The sequence below is a fragment of the Corythoichthys intestinalis genome, chromosome 7 (genome assembly GCF_030265065.1).
Source record: "Corythoichthys intestinalis isolate RoL2023-P3 chromosome 7, ASM3026506v1, whole genome shotgun sequence".
NCBI lineage: Eukaryota > Metazoa > Chordata > Actinopteri > Syngnathiformes > Syngnathidae > Corythoichthys > Corythoichthys intestinalis.
Window position 1 is genome coordinate 49,873,749 of NC_080401.1, and position 24,223 is coordinate 49,897,971.

General features: G+C 39.7%; 1 protein-coding gene across 1 annotated transcript; it reads right to left on the reverse strand.

The window, feature by feature from the left end:
• Positions 1 to 9,598: 9,598 nt before the first annotated feature.
• faap24 (FA core complex associated protein 24) lies at positions 9,599 to 23,441 on the reverse strand. The gene is made up of 4 exons (XM_057841707.1): positions 23,213 to 23,441; positions 15,883 to 16,025; positions 15,665 to 15,820; positions 9,599 to 10,245 (listed from the first exon to the last, which is right to left on the reverse strand). Exons 1-4 carry the CDS (start codon positions 23,307 to 23,309, stop codon positions 9,994 to 9,996), a joined length of 648 nt encoding a protein of 215 aa, XP_057697690.1. The 5' UTR covers positions 23,310 to 23,441; the 3' UTR covers positions 9,599 to 9,993.
• Between the last annotated feature and the right edge of the window lie 782 nt (positions 23,442 to 24,223).

Sequence of the window (24,223 nt, forward strand, 5' to 3'; positions counted from 1 at the left end):
AACCTTGGCTGACGTCCTTTACGTAGAACAATATATTTAAGCAAAATTTAGCAAGCCATTCAGTGTGTCACATTTGCTTTATTATTTTTTTGTAAAGAATAATTTCAACAATCTCGCAACTAGCCTTTGCGGCGTTCTCTTTTGACTCTCGGGCTCTTGAGAAATACTACTGTTGTAAAATTAAACTAGCTTCAAGTTGCTTCAATTTCTCGCTGCGTATCTTCCCTGTAATCTTGTCGTACATGTCGGCGTGTCTTATTTGGTAATATCGCCTCACATTGAAATCTTTAAAAACAGCGACTGTCTCTTTGCAAATGAGGCAAAACACAATTGTTGCATATTTTAGTGAAGAAATAGTCCAATTTCCACCTATCCTTGAAGCGTCGGCCGTCACAGTCAACTTTTTTTTTGTTGATTGTCGCTATTTTAGAAAATTGGAAGTAGAGGGTCACACGGAGTAATGTTGCTTAGCCCTTAAATACCTGAAACATGAAGCAATTATCAGAGAATCCCAAAATTTGAAAAATAAGGTCCTAATGAAACCTTTTTTTCCAAATTTGTGAAAAGAAAAGTCAAAATGAATATGTGTAATAAGCGCTCAAATATCTATAAACCATGCTAAATCATGTTTTTTTTCTCATGGAACCTGCAGATTCATGTGTTGACTTGCATCCATCTTTTTTTTTTTTTTTTCAAAAAGAAATGTCAAAATTGTAAATTAGTCTGAAAATCATGAAATTTTAGGTGTATCAAATGTGATACATTTGGCAATAAAGGGTTAAAGTGCTGCTGCCTTTTAGTGGGTAAATGAGGAGCAGCATTTCGTGTGTAAGCTACTTCATATGCTGTTTGCAGTACTGCTGACCAATTTATTAAGTCTGTGTGCGGGCCAGATGTTATTGATTTTATGACAGAGGCTGGGGGCCGGATGAAATTTGACCACGAGTCGCATTTGGCCCCTGGGCCGGACTTTGGACATGTCTGCTTTAGAGGGTCAATAGATAAATGAATTATCGATTATTATTATTCTATTTATTATTATTATCATTATTAGTGATTATCGAATTAATTGACAACTATTATGTTGAACTAAAAAAATTCTTTTGTAGAAAATATTTTCTTGTATATTTTCTTTTATTTTAACACAAAAACAAAAGGAAAAAAACACTAAGTATTCAATTATTTCTTTATTTTATATATTTAGGGCAACAACACTAAGTGGTGAGATACCCTATTGTAATGAATTTTTTTTTTCATGACAAATAAAAATTGACAATTTGGAGGCCTTAACATTGCTCGAAAACTCACATTAAAAAAAAAAATTATTAAAAAAAAAAAAAAAAAAAAAACCCTCACTAAAATTTGCAGATACATGCGGCTTGGCGTAAATTTTGATAATTTTGCGACTTTGCGAAAAATCATAACGAAATGGCTCAACAGCGCCCCCTTGAATTTATCAAAGGCCTCTCCAATTGTGTTTTTTTCAACGTAGAGCGATGAAAATTGGGGAGTCGATACCTTGTGCAAAACTGCGCCAAAAAGACTATCGGACCCATATCCCAAACCCAACATGAAATCGGGTATTTTGTATTAACAGGGTGCACATTTGGAGTTAGTTGGGAGTTAGTTGTATCCTCCTCAAAATTGGTGGGACTGATCATGAGACATATGAGATCTAAAGATAACAAAATGGTGAGTTTTCATTCACGGGCCTCACCTAGGCAGGGTGCCAAGGTCTGCCTTTGTTTTGGCAACATGCCAAATTCACAAAATGACTGATAATTCCCTGATACAAGTTTTAGTCTTTTTCATTTCTGGCATGTATGAGAGGTATCCCAGCCTGAATAACGACTGCATTGAAATATTACCCATTAGGCCTGGTGCCCCCTTGCTGGGAACAGGAAACGCTCTTTTTTACTAGACAGGCTTCTCCATGGGAAAAAAAATCAATGGACCTCAAACACAAATCATTCATTATAAATATTTTGACTTGATTTTTAAGTGTTTCTGCACTGACATCAACAATATCTAAACTCTACCGTTGCCAATATTATTCATTGTATTAATAAAATCAGGTAGACAATATATATTTATGATACATATATTTTGGGAACAACTAAAACATCTGTCATGAATCTGAAAACATTAGTTTTATTATTCTTTTCTACAACTATGTATTGTTTTGTACAAAGTGAAAGAATTGCTTTGCTAATGTTTACACGTGAGTAAAGTAATAATCTCTTCAAGGTATGTAAATAAGTATATTTCTAATGTCCTCAATAACTTTTTAAATAACTTTTTAAATCATAACGAAATGGCTCAACAGCGCCCCCTTGAATTTATCAAAGGCCTCTCCAATTGTGTTTTTTTCAACGTAGGGCGATGAAAATTGGGGAGTCGATACCTTGTGCAAAACTGCGCCAAAAAGAATATCGGACCCATATCCCAAACTCAACATGAAATCGGGTATTATGTATTAACAGGGTGCATATTTGGAGTTAGTTGGGAGTTAGTTGTATCCTCCTCAAAATTGGTGAGACTGATCATGAGACATATGAGATCTAAAGATAACATATGGTGAGTTTTCATTTACGGGCCTCATCTAGGCAGGGTGCCAAGGTCTGCCTTTGTTTTGGCAACACGCCAAATTCACAAAATGACTAATAATTACCTGATCCAAGTTTCAGTCTTTTTCATATCTGGCATGTATGAGGGGTATCCCAGCCTGAACACGACTGCATTGAAATATTACCCATTAGGCCTGGTGCCCCCCTGCTGGGAACAAGAAACGCTCTTTATTAGACAGGCTTCTCCAAGGGAAAAAAATCAATGGACCTCAAACCTGCATCAGGGGAGCCTTAGACGTTTAGGTGCCTGATGAAAACTATTAAAGTTTTGTTGAAGCAGAGGGGTCCAAACAGGAAAGTGAAAAATGACCGTCGCCATTTTGTAAGACCACAAATTTTGAACAGTCATAACTTGGTAGATATAGATCTGTTCCAAACTTCCGGTGCTTGATGAGAGTCGTTCTCTAGGTTTTGAGTGGTCATTTGCATCAACCCTACAGCGCCAACTAGTGTCAACAGAAAATCACTCATTTTACTCATACTCATGTCCAGTTCATTTCAGGTTGATCAGTGTAGTTACAAGACCTTTTGTAATACCACATTTTAAGGCCCATGTCCACATGTCTCTGTCTGTTCCCATGGCAACCCTTTGTCCACCATTAAAAGGAAGTAGCTTTCTTCAGGGACTTAGGACACTTATAGATACACGAAATTTGGCAAAATAGTTTGGTTTTTTTTGCCTAGGTGTGTGAATTTCTCATCCCAGGATATACAAAAACATCTCTGTCAACCATGCCCACAACACAAAAGAGGTTCTACACAAAAAAAGAGGCAAGTTTCCTGCACATTTTAGTTTCTCATGAAATGATGAGAGGGGGACGATCGGCCACCACCCTGAGCTGCTTGCCGTCCGAGTTGTGCCAAACTGCAAAGACCCGTTGAGTCCTGCTTACAGTCCTAGTATATATTTATTTTTCCTTTTATTTGTTCATTTATTTACATTTTTTTAAAATTAAAAAATGATTTTCAAACATGAAATTCACAGTGAAGCAGCATCAGACCCTCCTCGTAATTTGACTTGTATACTCGTTAATGTCAGTGAACATTTCGCTTCCCTTTAAAGATGTTTTAGACATCATAAAACAGCTTTTTTATCATATCAATTTCTTGATATTGTTTTAATTACACCTTTCCCCAAATGTGAGCCTTTCCTTTTCCCTTTCCTCATTCGCCTAAACCTCGTCATGGGCAGCTCATTAGCATATTGTGACCCCGCCTACTCAGGGTTAAAAGAGAAATCCCTTGGCAATAAACGGAGCTGACCTCTAATCCCGGTTTAGAGTAGAGAACCTATTTCAGTCACTTAATGCCTCCTCATGACTCCTTGCTCAATTTTTTTTCAACATTTTTTATCGTTTATGCTACTCAGCAATTATGTTCTTATTCTTATTGTGAGAGAATTTTATTCAAGCTTAAAACACAACCATTATACATTATATTTTGTATGCCTTTGTTATGCTTGCATGAGAACATTGTAGTATAGAGTATCATTGTTATATTAATCTGTTGAGTGTGCCTTCTCATGGCCTTGACGATTGTAGACGGTACCACAATATGCCCAAATATGGACTGTTATGTTCCTGTGTTTTTCAATATGCCCTGAATGAATACATTGCGGCAACTGAGGCTTATCAGACTTCGTTCTAGCCACAGCCGGTGTTCAAGGTTGTAACTTGAGGTGGTTTTCTCCTATGAGAGATGTTTTTCTGTAACTTGAGATCTGTTTACCAGGATATGCTATAGTAAGTTTCGGTTTTGTTTCTATGATGTCAACCCATAAATAGAGGAATGCCCTGCATTTCTCTTTTGTCCACATGCGGAGAACACGCTTCGTGCGTGGCTCCGCGTTTGTACCCGAGAGCTCTTGTTCATAAAGCCTTCGAAGAAAAGCAATCCATGGTTGGGGTCTTATTCATTTCTCTAATCGAACTATCGAGGTAACAGTTGTCTTGGAGTTCATAGTTGAATTTCCCTGACACTTATAGTCGGTGCTTAACTCTTTGACTGCCATTGAAGATGATAGATGCTTAATTGTGACTTTTTTCAGCCTTCTGCTGTGAATTGAAATTTTATCACTAGTAGACGTCCAAGTTTTGTAAGTAAACATAAATTTGCTCTTGTGATATTGATGATTATTCTGCATCAGTAAGTTCAAAATGGAGGTGAGCAACCCTGTTATGCACAGGTGTCAAACTAAAGGCCCGGGGCCAGATCCGTCCTGCAGGAATATTTTCTAGACGGCACTAGGGAATTTTCTGTTTTGGTCGATTTTAGCGGCGCAGGTTGACAAAAGCGGGAGTGTCCTGATCTCCTGTCCGCCTGCAGATGGATTTAATGACATTTCTGTTTCCAGCAACTGTGTGAAGGATGAATAGTGATGAGGTAATGAATCCAGTTGTGGCTAAACAATATCATATGACGATGTTGCAAATAAGAAACCTTTGATTTTGTATTGTATTCCCCCACCGGCCCTACGTCCCCACTCCCTCACACGAACTTGTCAGCTACTGACTTGCAACAAGTTTTCTGAGTGAAAGCAGTGAATTTGTTTTTTTATTTTTCTAGTCAGATCAGAGACGCAATTGTTGGCTGTTTTCAACAATGTGCATCTAAATAAAAAAATACATCGTCTAAAAATGGTTCAATATTAGGTGAAAATATGATCTTGGTCTTATTTTCTCATGTACCGTAATTTTCTCACTATAAGGCGCACCTGACTATAAGCCGCCACCCACCAAATTTGGTAACACTTTGACAGTGGTGCCATAAAACTGTCATTTGACAATCATAATTATGACATGACACTGTCATGAGCAATAATGAATGCTTATAACAGATGTCATTTAGTGTTATACGGCAAATACAGTGGGGCAAATAAGTATTTAGTCAACCACTAATTGTGCAAGCTCTCTCACTTGAAAATATTAGCGAGGCCTACAATTGTTAACATGGGTAAACCTCAACCGTGAGAGACAGAATGTGAAAAAAAAAAAACAGAAAATCACATTGTTTGATTTTTAAAGAATTTATTTGCAAATCATGGTGGAAAATAAGTATTTGGTCAATACCAAAAGTTAATCTCAATACTTTTTTATGTACCCTTTGTTGGCAATAACGGAGGCCAAACGTTTTCTGTAACTCTTCACAAGCTTTTCACTTTCGATTTTGGCCCATTCGTCCATGCAGATCTCCTCTAGAGCAGTGATGTTTTTGGGGCTGTCGTTGGGCAACATGGACTTTCAACTCCCTCCACAGATTTTCTATGGGGTTGAGATCTGGAGACTGGCTAGGCCACTCCAGGACCTTAAAATGCTTCTTACGAAGCCACTCCTTTGTTGCCCTGGCTGTGTGTTTGGGATCATTGTCATGCTGAAAGACCCAGCCACGTTTCATCTTCAATGCCCTTGCTGATGGAAGGAGCTTTTCACTCAAAATCTCTCGATACATGGCCCCATTCATTCTTTCCTTTACACAGATCAGTCGTCCTGGTCCCTTTGCAGAAAAACAGACCCAAAGCATGATGTTTCCACCCCCATGCTTCACAGTAGGTATGGTGTTCTTCGGATGCAATTCAGTATTCTTTCTCCTCCAAACACGAGAACCTGTGTTTCTACCAAAAAGTTCTATTTTGGTTTCATCTGACCATGACACATTCTCCCACTCCTCTTCTGGATCATCCAAATGCTCTCTAGTGAACCACAGACGGGCCTGGACGTGTACTTTCTTCAGCAGGGGGACACGTCTGGCAGTGCAGGATTTGAGTCCCTTTGCAGCGCATTGTGTTACTGATAGTAGCCTTTGTTACTGTGGTCCCAGCTCTCTGTAGGTCATTCACTAGGTCCCCTTGTGTGGTTCCGGGACTTTTGCTCACCGTTCTTGTTATCATTTTGACGCCACGGGGTGAGATCTTGCATGGGGCCCCAGATCGAGGGAGATTATCAGTGGTCTTGTATGTCTTCCATTTTCTAATAATTGCTCCCACAGTTGATTTTTTTACACCAAGCGTTTTACCTATTGCAGATTCCGTCTTCCCAGCCTGGTGCAGGTCTACAAATTTGTATCTGGTGTCCTTTGACAGCTCTTTGGTCTTGGCCATAGTGGAGTTTGGAGTGTGACTGACAGGTGTCTTTCATACCAATAATGAGTTAAAACAGGTGCCATTAATACAGGTAACGAGTGGAGCCTCGTTAGAAGTTAGACCTCTTTGACAGCCAGAAATCTTGCTTGTTTGTAGGTGACCAAATACTTATTTTCGACTAAATTCTTTAAAAATCAAACAATGTGATTTTCTGTTTTTTTTTTTCCACATTCTGTCTCTCATGGTTGAGGTTTACCCATGTGGACAATTACAGGCCTCTCTAATCTTTCAAGTAGGAGAACTTGCTCAATTGATGGTTGACTAAGTACTTATTTTCCCCACTGTATATGACTTTTGAATTGATGTAAAAGATCCAAGATGGACATAAATGGAGTTAGTGACATAATTTGCCGGATGACACTTAATGACATCTGTCATAAGCATTACGTAATGCCCATGATAGTGTCTTGTCATAATTATGACGGTCTTATGACAGTTTTATGACGCCGCTGTCAAATAAAGTGTTACCTATTAACCAAATAAATCAACAAATGAACCGCACTGGACTATAAGCCGCAGGATTCATAATGAAGGAAAAAAGTAGTGGCTTATAGTACGAAAATTACGGTATATTTATAATTGCTCTTTACCTACAAAAATGTTTTATCCGATTACTCGATGAAATTTGCAGTAGAATACTTGATTACTAAAATATCCGATAGCTGCAGCCCTAGACTGCTCTACTCAGATTGGAATCTATTAACTCATTGACTGCCATTCATGACATTAGACATCTTATCGAGCTGGCAAGCCTACTTTATCATTTTCATTTCATCATTACTCATCAGGGACAAATGGAGAAGGGTCATTGTGTTGAGAAAGCAGCACAGCAAAACTAATTTCAACTGCTGGAGCGACCAATCGTCCCCTCTCCACTGAAAACCTCATTAGGCCAGTCTCCAGGTGCATGGCGACCCATTTAAAACCTCTCTAGTTGTTGTAGCACGTGCTCATTACTGCGTTCTCGATGTGATACGACTGCAACGACCCCCCCCCCCCCCCCCCCATGTCTCCCCCCGTGTCTGGTACATTTCCAAGTCAATTAAAGCTTACGTAGCATTTGTTTGAATCAACAGCTGTTAGACAAGGGAAGCAGACAAAGGCATTTAATTTGTTTAGAATGGATGCTATTAAACGGGATTTAGTATGTATAGAGAGGAAATGTGGCAATAATTCAAAAGAAGAGATTTTTCTAGCCTGTCTAAACCAGTTTACGTTAGGAATTAGCTAGCATTACTAGTCCTTCTAAAAAAATTTGCATATTGTGATAAAGTTAATTATTTTCTGTAATGTACTGATAAACTTTAGACTTTCATATACTTTAGATTCATTACACACAACTGAAGTAGTTCAAGCCTTTTATTGTTTTAATATTGATGATTTTGGCAAAAAAGTCAAGAAAAACCAAAAATCCCTATTTGCATATTTCATCCTACCAATACAAAAAAGTCTTTTTTAATACAAAAAAAGTCAAACCTTCAATTAATTATATCAGCTATACACTCAATACTTGGTTGGGAATCCTTTTGCAGAAATGACTGCTTCAATGCGGCGTGGCATGGAGGCAATCAGCCTGTGGCACTGCTGAGCTGTTATGGAGACCCGGGATGTTTCGATAGCGGCCTTAAGCTCATCCACAGTGTTGGGTCTGGTGTCTCTCAACTTCCTCTTCACAATATCCCACAGATTCTCAATGGGGTTCAGGTCAGGAGAGTTGGCAGGCCAATTGAGCACAGTAATGCCATGGTCATTAAACCAATACCCAGTGGTTTTGGCACAGTAAGCAGGTGCCAGATCTTGCTGAAAAATGAAATCTTCATTTCATATTCATCATCAATAAAGCTTTTCAGCAGATGGAAGCATGAAGTGCTCCAAAATCTCTTGATAGCTAGCTGCATTGACCCTGCCCTGCCCTTGATAAAACACAGTAGACCAACACCAGCAGCTGACATGGCACCCAAGACCATCACTGAGTGTGGGTACTTGACACTAGACTTCAGGCATTTTGGCATTTCCTTCTCCCCAGTCTTCCTCCAAACTCTGGCACTTTGATTTCCGAATGACATGCAAAATTTGCTTTCATCTGAAAAAAAGTACTTTGGCCCACTGAGCAACAGTCCAGTGCTGCTTCTCTGTAGCCCAGGTCAGGCGCTTCTGCCGCTCTTTCAGGTTCAAAAGTGGCTTGACCTGGGGAATGCTGCACCTGTAGCCCATTTCCAGCACACGCCTGTGCACGGTGGCTCTGGATGTTTCCACTCCAGACTCAGTCCACTGTTTCTGCAGGTCCCCCAAGGTCTGGAATCGGCCTTTCTCCACAATCTTTCTCAGGGTACGGTCACCTCTTCTGGTTGTGCAGCGTTTCCTGCCACACTTTTTCCTTCCCACAGAGGTGCCTTGATACAGCACTCTGGGAACAGCCTATTCGCTCAGAAATTTCTTTCTGTGTCTTAGCCTCTTGCTTGAGGGTGTCAATGATGGCCTTCTGGACAGTAGTCAGGTCAGCAGTCTTGCCCATGATTGCGGTTTTGAGTAATGAACCAGGCTGGGATTTTTTCAAAGTCTCAGGAATCTTTTGGAGGGATTTTGAGTTAATTCATTGATTCAGATGATTAAGTTAGTGCTTCTTAAGAGTACCTTTTCATGCTATGCTAATTTTTTGAGATGGGGATTTTTGGTTTTTCTTGACTTTTTTTCCAAAATCATCAATATTAAAACAACAAAAGGCTTGAACTACTTGGGTTGTGTGTAATGAATCTAAAATATATGAAAGTCTAATGTTTATCAGTATATTACAGAAAATAATGAACTTTATCACAATATGCTATTTTTTAGAAGGACCCTATACTAGCTCAAGTGGTCACTTGGTCAAGATTTAATATCCTCAATCAATTTTTGAGTAATGTTAAATTAAATCCTTATAGTATTGATTTTTTTAGAGGGGCTCATTTTTCCCCACAAATCTATACAGTAAGAACTAAAGGTAGTGTTGTATTTTTTTTTTTGCAGTTTAGTTTAACAGTACTTAATTGGAGTGTCAATAAACTGCTAGAAGCAACCAACTTCCTTATTAATTTATTAACTAGCAAGAACCAAGCACTGTATTTTTTTCCAAGCATTAGAACATGCAATATTTGAGATTTGGACACCAATCTCAAAGACAGTTCGTCGTAAAATTCATTACGGTCAGTTTGCCACCAAAGCGTCCTCGTTTGGTCCAAGAGATAGATCTCATCTTCCAACTTCAGAAGACTTGTAGAAGAAAGTGTGAATGCTTTGCGCGGATGCCTGGCCCACGATGGCTTCCAGTTCTGCGACTGTTGCGTTGCACAGCTGATGGATGCTGGGGAAATGCTCCAATAGGGCCAGAGCTTTGACCCGGCCCACCCCGGGAACCTGTTGCACTGTGGACAAGACCAGCGGGTCCAAGAGTCCAGACGAGCTTTTCCTTCTGAATGGGTTTTCCTTTCCGTCAGTGTGAACCTGCAGCCAGAGAAAAAGACTTCATTGAAGACTGCAGTTAGTCCCCAGATTACGAACTAGTTCCGTTCCTATGCTGGAGACATAAACCGAATTTCCATAAATCGAATTAACCCTTTAAGTAGACCATGATATCAATCCAAAATGTCCAAAAGTATTATACAGTGGTACCTCTACATACGGAGTTAATTCGTTCCAGGATATTGTAAGTCAATATTGTTGAATGTCGAGCAGGATTTTCCTATAAGAATACATTATAATTCCATTAATTTGTTCCACAGCCCAAAAACCTACACTAAATCCTTAATAAATAATGCTGGTAGTATTGCAAATGGCAATTCCACAGAGCAAAACAAATAAATTATGAATAAAAGTTGGAATAATAATATAATATTAGTACCGTATTGGCCTGAATACAAGAGGGTGTTATTGCATTGAAATAAGACTGAAAAAATGGGGGTCGTCTTATATTCGCGGTCTAGACATTATACCCATTCAAGACGCTAGATGGCGCCAGATATCATTGAAGCGATGTTCTCTCATGACAAATCTCAGCTACTCTCAAGTTTAACCAGTTTGCATTATTTTATTGCAATGTTTTCCTTATTCAGATTTGTTTCAAGACTACGGTTAGTTAGACTTCACTTTGATGGTTAATGCAGTTATTGCAATTTTGTTGTTTTATCACAATAGATTGGTTTATTTACATTTCAAAAACCAGAAGCCATTCATTTACGAATGTGATTGCACTTTAGTTTACATATTTAAATGTTCAAATATTAAGATTTGAATGACGCAAAATAATATGCTTTTTCTCTCAAATATATTGTTATAATAATTTGTTTCAGATGTACTGTAATTATTTTCTGCATAAAAATTAATTTGGTGTTCAAAAAGTCTTTTTCCAAACTTGAGTCTTGAAAAAGAGGGGGTCGTCTTATAATCAGGGCCGTCTTATATTCGGGCCAATACGGTAATAATTATAATAATAATACCTGTAATAGTGTAACGAATCGGGTTCTAATGTGGCAGATATATTTTTGCGTGGTGTACCTGAACGCACTGCGTGGCTGACGTGTCAGAGTGAAGGAGGACCATTGACTTTCACTTCACTTGTTCAGCTGCGTGGACAGTAGGCATGTTGTGTTGCACAAGTTCTGAAATAAATTATTAAAAACCTGACGAAGCTGCTGATTTCTTTGACGATGTTACAATAATAATAATTGTCACCTTAACTTATAAAAACTGCCGAACAGGGGGGATCGCCGAGATCATACGGCCGTATTGTTGAGCCAGTTCACGGATGCACACCCCACGCTCATATTTTTTTTTTTAATAATTTCCATCTTCATTTCAATGGTAAGCCTCACCTTTTTATTTTTTCACCACCTGTACTAACATTGTTGGAACCCATGCTGATTTTTCTCACAAGAACGCCGTGCGTCCGTCTTGCAGGAAAACAAAGAAACTGCGGCGCTGTCATAAATCGTCGTATTTCGAGCATGTCGTGAAATGCAGAATCAAATGACGACTCAAATTTTACGTCAGATGCTGAAAAGATCGTGTGTCAAAGCAATCGTATGTCGAGGTACCACTGTATTTTGTTTAACGATGGAGGATACACTGCCCTCTGGTGGCAGCGTTGTGTCTGGGTGGACTGTCGCCTTATACAGTGGGGCAAATAAGTATTTAGTCAACCACCAATTGTGCAAGTTCTCCTACTTGAAAAAATTAGAGAGGCCTGTAATTGTCAACATGGGTAAACCTCAACCATGAGAGACAGAATGTGGAAAAAAACAACAACAGAAAATCACACTGTTCTCACCCCGTGGCGTCAAAATGATAACAAGAACGGTGAGCAAAAATCCCAGAACCACAAGGGGGGACCTAGTGAATGACCTACAGAGAGCTGGGACCACCGTAACAAAGGCTACTATCAGTAACACAATGCGCCGCCAGGGACTCAAATCCTGCACTGCCAGACGTGTCCCCCTGCTGAAGCCAGTACACGTCAAGGCCCGTCTGCAGTTCGCTAGAGAGCATTTGGATGATCCAGAAGAGGACTGGGAGAATGTGTTATGGTCAGATGAAACCAAAATAGAACTTTTTGGTAGAAACACAGGTGTTCATGTTTGGAGGAGAAAGAATACTGAATTGCATCCGAAGAACACCATACCCGCTGTGGAGCATGGGGGTGGAAACATCATGCTTTGGGGCTGTTTTTCTGCAAAGGGACCAGGACTACTGATCTGTATAAAGGAAAGAATGAATGGGGCCATGCATCGAGAGATTTTGAGTGAAAATCTCCTTCCATCAGCAAGGGCATTGAAGATGAGACGTGGCTGGGTCTTTCAGCATGACAATGATCCCAAACACACAGCCAGGGCAACAAAGGAGTGGCTTCGTAAGAAGCATTTCAAGGTCCTGGAGTGGCCTAGCCAGTCTCCAGATCTCAACTCCATAGAAAATCTGTGGAGGGAGTTGAAAGTCCGTGTTGCCCAACGACAGCCCCAAAACATCACTGCTCTAGAGGAGATCTGCATGGAGGAATGGGCCAAAATACCAGCAACAGTGTGTGAAAAGCTTGTGAAGAATTAAAGAAAACGTTTGGCCTCCGTTATTGCCGACAAAGGGTACATAAAGTATTGAGATGAACATTTGGTATTGACCAAATACTTATTTTCTACCATGATTTGCAAATAAATTCTTTAAAAATCAAACAATGTGATTTTCTGTTTTTTTCCCCCCACATTCTGTCTCTCATGGTTGAGGTTTACCCATGTTGACAATTACAGGCCTCTCTAATATTTTCAAGTGGGAGAAGTTGCACAATTACTGGTTGACTAAATACTTACTTGTCCCACTGTAACTGAGGAGCAGACACTCGTCTGACATGGATAAAGGACAGCTGCGCTCTAGTTTAGCCCTCAAAAGGCTGTAAGTTGTTTCAGCTAATACGTTTGTGTATGCATTTGTAATTACGTTTAGAGCTACAGTTTGGGGAGTTACGTCTGAGCGATTTGCTATTAGAATAGTATATACGTTAGCATTCGTAGGATTTAAGATAGCAGACTTTTGGTAGGCAAATTAGGCTAATTTAATCCACTAAATATACATATTGATCAGACTACATGGACGTTTGAAGACCAATTGTTTTGTGTCAAGTGTTTTATTGTTAAAATGCGTGTTGTTTTGAACATAAGAGTTACAGCTTTTTAGTGTTAAAAGTGAAGGAAGTAAAAAGCTTCCAAAAGCACCATTATTTGATGTCTGTAAAGCTGTACAACTTCACGTTTATGGAGGACAGAACATGTCATATTAATAAAGTAAAGTAAAAATTAAGATACTGTGAGGTACAATAAGCTACTGTTTATGCGAGTTAAAAAAAAAAACAAAAACGACTGGAGACAGGCTACTGGACAAGACTCCGGCGTCGTAAAGTCGAAATCGCGTAAGTCGAGTACGTTGTAACCCGGGGACCACCTGCACTTAGACAATCAATTAATTGCTTGGAGAAAATCCTGTGATTTTCTGCTTCTCAAAAGTGAACATTAGTGCAGTACTTAATAACGATATACATCAAAAAATTCTATCAACATTTTACATTCTATTGTCATTATCGATCAAAGATCATTACCCAAACAGTGAACATAACAGTAATTCCATTATTTGCTGCATATTGTCCGATTGTGAAAAAAGTACATACTGTATATCGGTCGACCTTTATAAGAAAGCTCCTCACCCATTATATTGGCTGTATATCGTCTGAACGTGAAAAAAGCCCATTTATTGACCCTTACCTTTATAAAAGTCCATTTATTGACCCTTACCTTTATAAGATCTTTCTTTATAAGATAAAGATCTTCACCCAAATAGTGAATATAGCAGTTATCCTATTATATCGGGCGTAAATCCGACCGATAAAGTCCTTGTTTCGGCCCGATTTATCGGCCGGCCGATATATTGGTCAAACTTTAATCGAAATTGTGAAATAAAGTAGCCCATATAATGACATGAGATTTTTTCCATACCGTATAGCATTAGTGAACATTCAATTCTTCAGTTCTTCATGAAGGCAGACTGTCTTTGTTGCCTCAAAATAGACCATACATGAAGAGTTGGGTGGGAACTTCTTGGTACCTCACTATATGATACGATTTACGATACAAAGCTCACGATAACGATGAGCTCTTGATATGACGATACAACGATTATCGATACACTGGTCAGGAAATCATTCTACTAAAAAACTAATAAACAGAAAAACAAGCTTTCTTCTTCCTTCTGCTATACGTTAGTAGTAGATGTCCAATCCATTTGATCTGGGAGGGTGGCAGCAAATGATCCCCTCCCACTTCAAACAGGCCCCTTCCACTTCTATGGCCGTCAGTGGCAGCCAATGCCAGGCAGAGGTAATTTTGGGCCATGTCAGGTCATTATCTGCTGATATTCAGGGGCAGTTTACATGGCGACTCTGCGACACGTAGACTCAATGACTGTGTTGCGGCGTTGCCTCGCGTGCATATGGTGTCGGCGAAGACGAAAAATTCTGAATCCTGCCTCCAAAGTGGACGAATTCGTTTGCGGGGGGCTATCTCCGCATGCATACCAAAGGCTCCCGCGGCGTGACACCGCGCCGATAACGTCAGCACTTGAACACGTCACATTGGGCGTGCGCAGCGGTGCTACTAAACATTAAAAACAGCAAATATGACGGCATGTCGGCTTTAATTTACTGTTTTAATAATATTTTCAAATTAAATGTTTCCATTTTTGTACCTTTTTGAAAAAATGAAAAATGCCACCGCTTCGAGTGGGCAGGCATATTTTTTTTCCGGCCTGAGAAACTTCGGTGGGGTCAAAGTGCACCATTCACTGTCGCCTTGTAAATCTGCACTGCCCCCTAAGGCCCGGCCTGAATCCTACATTATTTTCATGTGGAATTGCAACATTGTTCCAATGGAGACGGGCCCATACAAATGCAAACATGAAATTTTTCGTCTTGTGTCATGTAAACGGCCCCTCAGTCACTCCCTGTTGATTTTGGGCCGATTTATGGGTCGCTTCCTGTTGCTTTTGGGATATTTTATGGATCATTTCCTGTTGATTTTGGGTTACAGAACAAAAAGTGGCCCGGGAAATGATTAGGCAGTGACTCAAACTCAACAGGGAGTGACCTGTAAATAGCCCAAAAATCGGAAAGAGTGACTGTGAATGCTCTAGTTTCGAATGAACGAACGTTCTTTCGCATTTTCCAGTCTTAATGAATTGGGCGTCGAGCGCCGTCAATGGCAGCCACAGAGTTAACTGAGACATTATTACGGTGGAAGATGAGAGTATTGATAACCTTTTAGAATGCAAAGTATCACGATATATCACCATTTCGATATTTCATCACGCTCCTAATGAAGAGTGATATTACCATTTGAAGAACAAGATGCGAAGCCTCCGTCTGCCCACCGATCGGCAGCAGCGTCAGGCCGAGTTCCAACACCACAAACTTCTGCACGGCTGAGAAGTACTGCTGGCTCAGGCGGGTTTTCTCCACCAGTACCAGCTCCTGGAAGCTGCTGCAGGCCTGCGACGCCGACACTCTCAGATTCAGGCTCAAAATTAAACACAAGCAAAGTTCAAACTCACATTCCTGTAGCGGACTAGCTTCCGCTTGTAGGCGGTGTCTGCAATGATGTCAGACTCGGAAAGGTAGAGGATGCAGCTCTTATTCGGGAGGAGGAAGTCAGCAATGCCAAGCTCGGTCTCGAATACGATTTTCACACCTCCACCTGAGAGTGGAGAAGCATAATTAGACTAAAATTTGAAGGGGTACACAGCACAATGTCATTTTTTAGCCTCCGAGTTATAGATTTCAGGATAAGAAAGGCAAAAATACAGTTTGGATGGATGGTACTCGCAGCTCCCAGAGTTTACTGAATGTAACAAACTTATCGCTGCTCTGCCACTGGCTATTGCCTAGCATCTTCCTGACATCCAATTGGCTAAGAGGGACCGCTATTGTATGTGCATGCGTGTATCCCAGCGTCCTCTTCATTCACCCCTCGTGTTCTGACAGCTTTACATGAGTGTATTAGCTTTTATTCTTTATCATTGTTTTGCTACATTATACACAACTCTGATTTTGTTTATTGTGCGATAATCTAATCGTAAAATGTACTTGTTACATGTTTTGATGCATTTTTATGCATTATAAAAGATTTATGTCTAAATTCTGGGGGTCTTATGGCATTTACATGGAAAACGAGTCTCTACTTACAGAATTTTTAGGTTACGAAACCACTTCCAGAACCAATTAATGTTGTAAGTAGTGGTGACACTAGGGCTGCAGCTATCAAATATTTTAGTAATCGAGTAATCGATTGAAAATTCTATCGATTAATCGGATAAAACATATATATTTTTAGGTGAAGAGCAATTATAGATATACATGAGAAAACAAGACATTTCATCTAATATTGAACCATTTTCAGTCAATTAATGTCTTTTTTTTTCGATGTACATTGTTGAAAACAGCCAACAATTGCATCTCAGATGTAACTAGAATTTAAAAAAAAAAAAAAAAAAAGACTAATTCACTGCTTTCACTCCAAAAACTTTTAGATCTTACAAATATATATATATATTTCTTACCTAAAATTGCCATTACGCTTGATAACACATATCACTTAAAAGTTGGGTGGTTTTCCAACGTGTTTAAATTGAATGTCTATTTGTGTCAAGGTATTTTTAAGTTCTAGTTAAGTTTTATGTTAGTCTTAACTTTAAGTCCTGATAGGATTTTGAGTTTTTGCAGTGTTCAAATAAATGTATGATACCTGCTGTATTGGAGCACATTAGGGACCAGTGCTACTTGGTGTTTTATCCAGCAATGACTACTGAGCTAAAATTGACAGTTAGCATTATTAAGTTTTTATTTCACACCCTCATCACTCTACAACGCTATGTTTTCACAGATTAAATAAAGCCTGTATGTAAGACACATTAGCCACGCATCGACAGTGGTCATAATTAATAGAAACCTAGCCCTCAGCAGGGCTAACATTACGTGAGCGAGTGACAGTAACGTTAATCTTATGTATTAGCGCTTAGAAGTCTACCGCTTTAAGATGGCGGCTGTTTAGTAACGCCGCTGACTCTATCATTTCGCATCTAGTTCAACATACATGTTTGAACTCAGCAGCACGCCTCATCACTCGAACCCCCGCAACACACCACATCACGCCCATCCTCCGTCAACTTCACTGACTTCTCGTCAAACAAAGTATCAACTACAAGATCCTCATCATTACCTTCAAAATACTCCATGCCCTGGCCCCTCCCTACCTTTGCGATCTTCTCCGCCTAAATAATCCAACCCGTTCACTTCGCTCTACCACTATTCTTCCCCTCTCCGTCCCCCGTGTCCGCCTCTCCACCTTTGGTTCCAGAGCTTTTAGTCATTGCGCCCCCCAGCTCTGGAACTCCCTACCCCCTGATCTTCGCAGCATATCTACCCCATCACTTTTCAAATCTAGACTGAAAACACACCTGTTCACTCTTTCTTACCCACCATAACCCCTAGCGCTGTTATATTTTTACTTCTTTTTATTGTGCTTTTAATTTTTTATCCGTTTAATACCTTTTTATCGTACTGTGATTCCATGTCTGCTGTGAAGCGTCTTTGTGTGTTTTGAAAAGCGCTCTAGAAATAAAATGTATTATTATTATTACATGTGATCTCTATGAGACGCATCAGACGCTACCTGCTACCAACGTAGCATTGTGCGGGCTAGTTTTTAGCAACGTCGGCGTCGTTTATAGCGGCTGTCGGCTGCAGTGTGCTTCTTCCTCTACGCACGTGACATCAGCGCGTTGTCCCGCATTATTTATTTTATTTATTTATTTGTTTGTTTATTTATTTAATAGGGACAGTGCACATTGATGAACATCTAAAAAGATGTAAATATGCCAGATTGTAGCAAGTATATGCTAATTTACATCTGTAGTCCCTAAACAGGTGACACAAAGATACAAAAAGGAAAGAAATAACAAAAGATTACAATAAAACAACACAATACAATACGTTACTAAGAACTTAGAAGTCAGTGATTGCAAGACTGATTTGCTTTCAACCACTGCTTGAGCTGAGTTTTGAAAGTTCGTATTGTGGGACATTGCCTGATGGCGAGTGGTAAACTGTTCCAGGTTTTACAGGCCTTTACAGAGAGAGAATTGTGACCGAAGGCTGTTTTTCTGATTGGAACCTCACAGTCCCCTCTAGAGGAGGCCCTGGTCCCGAGACCTCTGTGAGCCCTTTTTTTTTAGAAAGTCCAACATGGGAGGTGGGGCAAATCCATGTAACACCTTGTACATTAGACAGGCAGTTTAAAAAAATTTTAAATTCTCAAGGCTCAATAAGCAGTACTTTTTTAAAATGTTACACACATGGAATGATATTGGTTTTCTGGCAAAAACCTTTAACGATTTCTTGTAGAGTGATTCTATCTTACTGCATGTATTTACACCCGCCAGTTGCCAACAAGTAATGCAGTATTCAATGTGTGATAAAATCATTGAGTGTAGAAACATTCTAGCAGCCCCAAGTGTTATAAAAGATCTTATTTGTTTAAAATTATTCAGGTTGAATTTTACAGTGTTACAAATTCGTTTAATATGGCTTTTAAAAGAGAGTGTGGAATCAAGTGTAACTCCAAGGTACTTGAATTCGGAGACAATTTGTAGTTTCCTGTCCTCCCAAAAATATGCCTGAATGTTTGATGTCCAAAGGTTTCTTCGTAAACATCATACAAACAGTTTTACTTGTGTTTAGTAGAAGGCAAGATTTGTTGAGCCAATCATTTACAGGAATCATAGCCGATGTGAGCGCAGAAGCTGCGTCTTGAGTATTTTTTGCACTGGTGAAGATGACGGCGTCATCAGCATACATTTGAGATTCAACATTTACACATGAATTTGGCAAGTCATTAATATACAGAGAAAATAACAGGGGGCCAAGCACTGAACCCTGAGGCAGGCCAAACGGGACATCCCAAAATGCTGACCTGACACCCCTAATGGAGACACACTGTCTCCTGAATTCTAAATAAGATTTTATCCATTGAATTGTGTCCAATGAGAAATTGAAATGGGTTAATTTAGACAAGAGTATGTCGTGATTTACGGTATCAAACACTTTTCTCAGATCTAAAAATACTGCACCAACACAAGGTTCAGAGTCCAACATGCGTTTGACCTTTTCTATAAAAAGACAATTTGCAAACTCTGTGGAATGATTTTCCCGGAAACCAAATTGCATTGGATGCAAAAGAGAGCTGTCTTTATGTAGATGTTCATTTATGCTCTTTGCTACCCATTTCTCAGCGACTTTCGAAATCACGGGGAGGATACTAATTGGCCTATAGTTGGCTATATTTGAACTGTCACCCGATTTGAAGATCGGAGTGACAGCAGCCGTTTTCCAAGATGATGGGACAATTTTTTGTTTAAATGAGAGGTTGACCATGTTTGTTATCAGTGAAAGTAGGGATTCTTTGCATAGTTTAAGAACATATGTATTATATGTATTAAAAGTAGTCCGAGCAAAACGTGATGCTTAGAGCCGTCAAAATTAAACGATTACTTCACGTGAATAAAATTACTCGGATCAGTTTTTAAACTCGAGTTGCTCGAGTATTCGTTTCAGCTCTAGGTGACACTGTACATATATATATATAATTTATACTTTGCAACATCACAAGAGCGTAAATAAACACTGCCAATGAGAGAATGTTATGCTCGTTGTTGCTTGAAGCTAACAGTAAGTTAGCTTCATGCTAAAGTAATAATGTCTCAAGTGTGGAAATATTTTACATTTCATTCATCAGTTCATTTTCTGCAGCTTATCCAAGGTTCAGATAGCGGGGGAAACAGCTGGGGAGCCTAGACTTCCCTCTCTCCAGCCACTTCATCCAGTTCTTTCAGGAGGATCTCAAAGCGTTCCCAGGCCAGCCGGCAGACAGTCTTCCCAGGGTGTCCTGGGTCGGACCAGCAGCCTCCTCCCAATGGGACAAGCCCAGACACCTCACCAGGGAGTCATTCAGGGGGCATCGTAATCAGATGCCCGTGCCACCTCATCTGGCTCCTCTCAATGTGAAGGAGCAGCAGCTCTACTCCAGCCCCCTCTAGATTTTACATTTCAATGTGCTTTTTTTCCTTGTTAATATATTGCAAAGGTATCTGAGCAGTACTCAGTATCTGCAGTCGGGTGACTCGAACTCAAGTGCAAAAATATGATTGGGACAATCTTGTTTTGTTGTTGTTGTTGTTTAAACTATATACTAGGACATATGTACAGTACTGTGCAAAAGTTTTAGGCAGGTGTGAAAAAAATGATGTAAACTAAGAATGCTTATAAAAATATAAACAATCATTGTTTATTTTTATCAATTTACAAAATGCAAAGTGAGTGAACAAAAGAAAAACCCCAAATGTATTCTGCAGCATGACAACGACCCCAAACATACAGCCAATGTCATTAAGAGCTATCTTCAGCGTAAAGAAGAACAAGAAGTCCTGGAAGTGATGGTATGGCCTCCACAGAGCCCTGTGGCCTATACTACGAACCGAGTTCAACCTCCCCAGAAGTAATCCAGTTTACCAGCGAGTAACCGGAGTTGACAAAACCTGGTTGTCTAGTTTGTGATCAATCGGTGCTACGACGCTGATTATGAGGTTGATTAGTCGAACCTGTGTCAACCCAGTCAGAGTTACTGCGCGTTCACATAAAAGGGGGCGGAGAGCAGAGTCAAACACTACTTGTGACGATGGCACGGGCACCTTACTTCACAGAGGAGGAATGCGCGATGATTAAAATCCACCCTCACCGCGAAATCCAACACCGATTCGGCGAGTTGAGCGCGACGGGTCTGTTGACAGCGAATTTACAGATCGTGTGATTTGTGAATGCGTCAATATGCCAGTTTACTTATGTCCATGAAAAGAAATAAAGCCTGCTGTCAGGACAATAAAAGAAGATTTGGTACGTTAACAGTAAGAAATAATTTATCGCGCATCACCACATGAAGCAGGATGATTGTATGTTTAGTCTCCTTGACTGTATGAATACGTATGTTCTTTTTTTTAGTTTGGGCCTAAAAAATCCAGCTTGACTCGACCCGAGTCCGATCAATCAACTTGATTTGCAGGCCCAAGCCCGACCCCCTCTCCCAAAATTTTATGTTATATTTGTGAGGACTCAGGAGAAGAAGAAAATGCGGGGATGCCATGCGTTGTTGCGTAAATTAAAGCTCGTCTTTTGTAACGAATTTTCGCTGACAAACAAGACTGTAAGATGCATATTCAATAAACATTTATATCTTTTATATTTGTGCGTCTGTCCTATCAGTGGATTTGACAATTTAATCTCTTCGAGTTGGCAGAAAAAAACGCAAGTTTTCTCAATGTTTAAATAGTCTACATATTCCTATGATTATTATAAATACATTTACACAACGAAATAACGCTGGAAAGTCCGTTAAATATATTTCTTGTATGAGAGCAAAGCTCCGCATTCGTTTACATTCAGCGATTTCAACAATCAATTTGAAGCGTTTACATACCCCACTCCGAATCGCACGGCATACAATGTTCTTACGCAGATATTCAGCATCACCGATGGAATCATGGAATACATATATTGTCCCTGGCAAAAGAGCGCACGGACAGGCACACAAGCTGCGGCGGTTGTGAGGGCCTGACTCGGCGGGTTACATGAGTGACGTCCGCCTCGATCAGTTGGCACAGGTAAAGAATTCCCTCAGTTGAAAATATGTCTTTCATGGAGAACGTCTTCCGGGTATGCCAGCGGATTCTGGCGGTCCCGAAATACCCGTGCCCTCCGGAGAGAGCCCCTCACAATCCGCGCGCCAATGTCGTATGGGTCGTCCAAGTACGCTGTCATTGTCAGGAGGACACGTCCGCTGAGGAGTGCTGTTTAAATAGAGCGTGGTTAATTGGAATCCTGATGTTAAGCAAGATCTAACTCTGACACGACCAGGTTTGGCGTGTGGCGTGTGTTGCCATGGCAACACTTCTCGGTTCCAACATATCCACCTTTCGTAGTCTCGCATAGCTGCGAACTTACGTCGCACGTGATAAAGTTACTCTCGAAGTTACCCTGCTAAGCCAGAAAACCGGCTTCGTAGTATAGGCCACTGATCTCAACATCATCGAGTCTGTCTGGGATTTCATGAAAAGATAGAAGGATTTGAGGAAGCCTACATCCACAGAAGATCTGTGGTTAGTTCTCCAAGATGTTTGGAACAACCTACCCGCCGAGTTCCTTCAAAAACTGTGTGCAAGTGTACCTAGAAAAATTGAGGCTGTTTTGAAGGCAAAGGGTGGTCACACCAAATATTGATTTGATTTAGATTTCTCTTCTGTTCATTCACTGCATTTTGTTAATTGATGAAAATAAACTATTAACACTTCCATTTTTGAAAGCATTCTTAGTTTACAGCATTTTTTTCACACCTGCCTAAAACTTTTGCACAGTACTGTATATTAATGGGGGGCTTCTCTACCACTAGGCTTTGCAATTTTTCTGGAGGAAACACTGGTAATGGAAATTTAATCTTCATTCCAATTCCTGTGAGTTAACGAGAAAGATTCATTCTGTTTTTCACTTAGCAATTCTTATGAATATTATATCTTAATCATTTGTTTTAAAATGATTCATGTTTACTTAATTATATTCCCTTTTAGCTTGACAGTCGTCACATTTTCATTTACACCCAAATGCAACATTTAACATGTTAACAGCTAAAATGTTCGTTTTGATACTAAAAAAAACACAGAAAAGTAGAAACAAGTGAGGCACTACAGGCAGATTAAAAGTCAAGAAGCTGTACGGCGACTTATTATATTGAACAACTCAAAAAAATTAACGTAAATAAAGCAATAAACTCGGTTTGTTTACCTTTCAAGCCTTGAATAAGCGACGAGTTTCTCCACTTCTCGCTGGTGATAACATGTCCGTAAGATGGGACGCTCAAAGTTGCTTTTTTGCATTCCATGACGTCAGCAAACGTCTAAACATAAATTTCAGTGTGGACAAGGTGAAACAACGAACAAAACTTTGTTAACTTTATCCATCATGTCGAACATGAACCAGGGAAAAATTTGTTTTCAAGCGCCGTGTCTTTTTCTCGTTTTCAAAACGATTGTGAGAACTGGAAATTAAGAATTATGTCGCCCTCTGCAGGACCGGAGTGTAATTATATATGCGTCCACAAAAAAGTCGTTTTTCATTTATTTTTGAATTATGAATTATTGTTTTGGTTTTTTAATGGAAAGCCTTTTAACGATATCCACATGTAAATAATGAATAACATGCTACAATGTAAGAATAAATAATAACATACATTAAAAAATTTTAAAAAATTAAAAAACACGCTTCTGGGTTGCATTAGGCAGTTTTTGCCATCGTTTTAGGTCAGGTTAGCAGTGTCCTGGTTTTGTAAATATCACCAAACCGTCTCCTGAGTAAACTACGTCACTATTATGCTGCTGATTGGCAGAAGGACCATTCAGAACGGTAACCAAAGGCAGTTCTCATAATGACCATGAATCATTCCAATCACTGGGGGAAAAAAAAGTCATGATGCATCCAGCCAGTCAAGGGCGTCTAATCAAGCTACATGAGCATGGAAATTAAAGTGAGCGGAGGTCAATGAACAGTGATGATGAAATAAGACAATAATGATGATTGAGGGATATTTTTAGCAGTTTTTCCATCGCAACAATGTGGTTTTGTATTTTAGAATAGAATAGAATGCCTTTATTGTCATTGTACAGAGTCCAAATGACATGTGGCTGCCAGTTTCATTTCCTGTTCTGTGGTTATCATGATATTTTTCCTTATTGCCATCACTGCTACTTTTCTCAGTTAAAGTGGTGAGTCGTCCTTTTGTGTGAGTACTTTAGAATA

Excerpts from the sequence above, each read along its gene's own strand:
- faap24 (XM_057841707.1), bottom strand. The coding sequence starts at position 23,309 with ATGGAATGCAAAAAAGCAACTTTGAGCGTCCCATCTTACGGACATGTT. Across the intron at positions 16,026-23,212 it reads GCTTATTCAAGGCTTGAAAG|GTGGAGGTGTGAAAATCGTA; the intron begins GTAAACAAACCG and ends CTCCACTCTCAG. Across the intron at positions 15,821-15,882 it reads AGCTAGTCCGCTACAGGAAT|GCCTGCAGCAGCTTCCAGGA; the intron begins GTGAGTTTGAAC and ends TCGGCGTCGCAG.